The following is a 4,273-nucleotide window of genomic DNA, read 5'->3' on the forward strand; positions in this document are numbered from 1 at the left end:
AGAAATAAATATTTTATGAGAAAAATAAATATTTTATGAGCAGGATTAAAAATTAAAATATACTTATTCCATATTATAATTGTAAGTTATAATACCATCTGTTTTGATAAGAATAAAAAGCTCTCAGTTAAAAAATACAGCCTCCATTCATCAAAGCTCTATGAAGTACAATTTAACAAAAATTACCAGAAACAAGCAATTCTATGAAGTCTTCTGCCAAAAGATACAAATAAAATCCTTCGAGGAGTTTTTTCAAACAATACAAAACCAAATTAAGTTATATTGAATTAACTCTATATAACTTTATATATAACTCTAGGCCATGTTTTACCAAAAAATAAAGCAGATGAAAATAACTGAGTACAATTAACTACCAGTTGCTGCTAGAAAACCTAACTTGTCTTTTGAGTAAGTTTCCAATGAATATAAAGCAATGTTCTGTTACAAGTGCCAACCTACAGCAATTACTAGGGATCTCCCCCAGTCAGTGTTCTAATTATTGAACTGTTCTTCATAGTAATCTTCAGAAAAGATTATAGACAGTGAGGTGGCATTATGAGCCCCCTCCTTACAGTGAGGTGGCATTATGAGCCCCCTCCTTATCAAAATGATTGTTATGATCATCTACAGACTGTTTAAAAATTCTAGTTTTCCGGTAGCTTAAAATTGCTAAAATTATTTGCTTTTCTCTTTACACAAGTTGACTACTTGTTTACCACTATTAAAGTAACGTTCATCTAAAATATGTAAAACACAAATATGTAGATGGGGAAAAAAAGGTTATGTCCATTCCCCTAATGTAAGACATTTTGTTTCTAAAATGTTGATACTATAAACAAGGCAAAGAAACATTATTTCATATGTTTTTGATATATCAGATTATGCCCCAAAATAGAAGCACTGGTCAAAAGTAATAATTTATGATTCACCAGTGAACTATGTAAAAAATCAGATTAGTAACTTCCTTAACTAAAAAAGTAGTCTTTTAATGCAGGATTAATGGACTCACCATTATGTCACCAGCCCAAGTTTAAGTAGTCATATATTTGCTGAGTATAAATGGAAGACTATGCTGCTTTCTCCTAGAAACTTTCAGCATTATATCCCTCCCTTTCTGGTAATCATTCATTCCTGCATCTTAATTACACAATACCTTTTTACTAATCATAACTTACAGACCATCTTGTTACCATGCTACTAGTTAGAAATGCCTTCAGAAGAACATTGAGGTCTCCTAATCCTAACTCCTTGACAGCCTTAATTTTAAAGATCCTAGACTGACCTTGGCATACCAAAATCTAGTCATCAGTCATCCCTCTGTTCCTTAGTAAATCAACTAGGCTGAGTTGAATCGGGGACTTATCAAAACCAAAATAGACACCAGAGGGAAGCAGCAGGTGAACCAAAATTGCTCTTTATGCTTTTACTAAAAGATAAATCCTTACTACATGCATAAAAGAAATTTTTAGAATTTTAAATTACTTTCCCAATTTAAGATATAATAAAAAAAGAAAGTTTTTTTTAAAAAGCCAACATAATATTAAGTAGATCCCCAATGTAAAATTTCCCTTTGCCTTTTAAAGATACTTATGATTTTATGGAAAGCTTGTACTGTATGCCTTAACATTTTGGGTTCTGTTCAAAATCCAACTATTTTGTCGAATGTTACACAATTCAAGAGTTAATTTCAAAAGTGGAAGAATAGATGACAACTTCCATTAAAATTAATAAAAGACATTGTTCTTGAGATAAGACGGTTGTAAAATTTCAAACATTGAGAAAAAGACTAAAAGTTTATCATGGTCTCTCTGTTCATCCGTTTGGTTAACTATACTACTTGTGTCACATTCACCATTTATTAAACGATTATAAAGTTTACACCTGTAGTGAAGCAAAGATTACTGTCTATAAAGCATCATAGAACTGCTTCCAACATTTATTAATATGGTTAATAAATCATAATAAATAACGAATCCTATTATACAAAGAAAATAGTATCAAACTCCAGAATTACCTAAAGGTTTGCCCTTTAGTTCTGGATTTGAGATCATTTCCACTTGTGCGTAAAAGCAATCCAGATCCACGTGTACTATGACTCTAGATGAAGAACTTCCTGCTGGCACCACTTGATCATGGGCTGCGGCACAATATGCAAAGAAATATAAAAATACATTCAGGCAGCTTATCGCCTCTGAGCAACTGCCAGTCCCTTAAAACATGGCAACTGAGAAAGAAGAATGCAGAGTGATTTTTAAAGTTTTTTTCCTGGATTTATCACATGTGTCAAAGCATCTAAAAATTACAAAGACATGAGAGAAACTCCACCCACAGTAGAGTCTTCAGTCCTGTTTACTTACTATTTCTTTGTATACTATATTTTTCTCAGGATAGTAATAAATTTAAGGAAAAAAATTTATCAATAATGGAAGATTGCAAGAGGTAATCCTAGGACTTGGAAGCTTATGGGAAAATTTAGAGTAAGTCGCAAGGGGCAGAAAAGTTTAAACATTGATCTTTCAAACAACTTAAAAAGTATTCTAAGTGGCATGTCCTTAAAAAAATAATCTGAAATACAAAGCAGCACAAGACAGAACCTATGGGTCCCGATGGACTACATCTAGCACCCATATGAGATCAAGATTAGCTGGTTCAATGCTGAATACCCAATACCTAAAACAGAGCCTGGCATATAATAGACTACCAATAAACACTTGCTAAATTGCAAGACAGAGTAAATACTTCCTGGATTTTAAAAAGTGGTTCATGTCTTGAGGGAAGGGGCAGAGGGATAAAACAGAGGAGATTCCAGCTCTTAACACCAGTTAAAAACAAGGCAGGCTAAATGCAATGTGGATTTCTGGTTTGGAGCCCGGAACAGAAAAAAATTAAGTGGAAAAAACTGGTAAAATCTGAATAAAGCTTGTCCTTTCATTAATAGTATGCCAATGTTACTTTCTTAGTTTTGACAAATGTATCATGGTGATGTAAGATATTAAAGTTACGAAAAGCTATCTGCGCATCTCTCTGTAAATCTAAAATTATTACAAAATTTAAGTTTTTAAAAAAGGGGGCGGGGGTCTAGGAGGCAGGGAAGGAGAGCCTTGGCCCCAGGCCCGGGGATCGGCGCGCTGCAAAGTAGGGTCCAGAGGCTGGAAGTGGGTCACCGGAGAGGCGGCCACTGCAGACGTGCCTCGTCCCCGGTTCCGAGCTGAGCCGTCCCTTCCCGTCTAGGCTGAGCCCGGGCCCCAACCTTTGCCAAACGGGCGACAAGTTCCCTCGCTTCTGCAACCTTTAGGCGGCCAGGGACTCTTCCGCTTTCACTGGGCTGTTCGAGGGATTACAAATGCAACCTCGATTAACCAACTGACGCGCCCACCCTACTCCTACTGGTCAAAAAAATCCCTCTCGGGATCTTGGCCTCAGAACACCGGGCAGCAAAGGGCAGCTCTCTCGGGAGCCAGGAAGGAGAAAGGACCCGAGCCGGCCGGGACGGTCGCACCCCAACGGCCGCCGCCACTGCCCCGGGAGTCCTCCCGCCCCGCGCTGCTCATTTACACCAAGGGAGGCCGCCGGGCCCCTCAGGCCCCAGCGCACCCGGCGAGCTGCCGGCTGCCCACGCCTCAGCCCGCTCCATGCCCCGAGCCGCGTCCTCTTCCTCGTAGCGGTCGCCTTCTTCCTCGGGCTCCACCCCCTGCTTCTGCGTCCCGCCCCAGCGGCCACCCGCAGGGCAGCTTCCGACCGCTTCCGCCCGGTCTCCAGGGAAGCCGCTCCGGGCTGGCGCCTGCGCGGTCTACTCGCCGGCTGGGAATCCTTCAGACCAGCGTGCTGGGGTTCCCTCCCGCCCAGCAGTGGATGAGAGAGTGTCTTACCAAACAGCTCATTTTTTTTTTTTAAGGTCTTCGGAGTGAGTCCCACACCACAAATTTTAACTGTTTATCTTTACTTAGAAGCCAGCCTGTTCTCCTGATAACTGTTAGCACAATTGCTAACCCTTAGACGCTGAATGATTTATGCTGATGGAGTTGGGGAAAAGGATGGAAATTATGGTGACAGCAAGGCGACCATGTAAACTAATATGATTAGCAAGTATGTTAAAGTTTGCATTTTGTTTGTTTGGTTCAAAGATACTGTGACAGATTGGACCCCTGAATTTTTAATCATTTAAACTGAATAGGATTTTGATACATGAGCTTTGGAGTGGGATAAAATTCTCAATCCAGACCCTCCAACTTGCTAACTGTGACTTTGGGCAGGTTAAATAACTGATCTGAAC

At 39.6% G+C, this 4,273-nt stretch overlaps 1 protein-coding gene across 1 annotated transcript in view; it reads right to left on the reverse strand.

Annotated features, from left to right (window-relative positions):
• Window positions 1-3,694, reverse strand: part of POLI (DNA polymerase iota) — a 22,963-nt gene extending 19,269 nt beyond the window's left edge. The window contains exons 1-2 of the mRNA XM_007471659.1: window positions 3,556-3,694; window positions 2,014-2,137 (exon numbers count right to left, since the gene is read on the reverse strand). Coding sequence (XP_007471721.1) covers window positions 2,014-2,137; window positions 3,556-3,634 — 203 coding nt within the window. The 5' untranslated portion in view covers window positions 3,635-3,694. The remainder of the gene's footprint in view (window positions 1-2,013; window positions 2,138-3,555) is intronic.
• Between the last annotated feature and the right edge of the window lie 579 nt (window positions 3,695-4,273).

The sequence above is a fragment of the Lipotes vexillifer genome, unplaced genomic scaffold, assembly GCF_000442215.2.
Source record: "Lipotes vexillifer unplaced genomic scaffold, Lipotes_vexillifer_v1.1 scaffold195, whole genome shotgun sequence".
Lineage (NCBI taxonomy): Eukaryota > Metazoa > Chordata > Mammalia > Artiodactyla > Lipotidae > Lipotes > Lipotes vexillifer.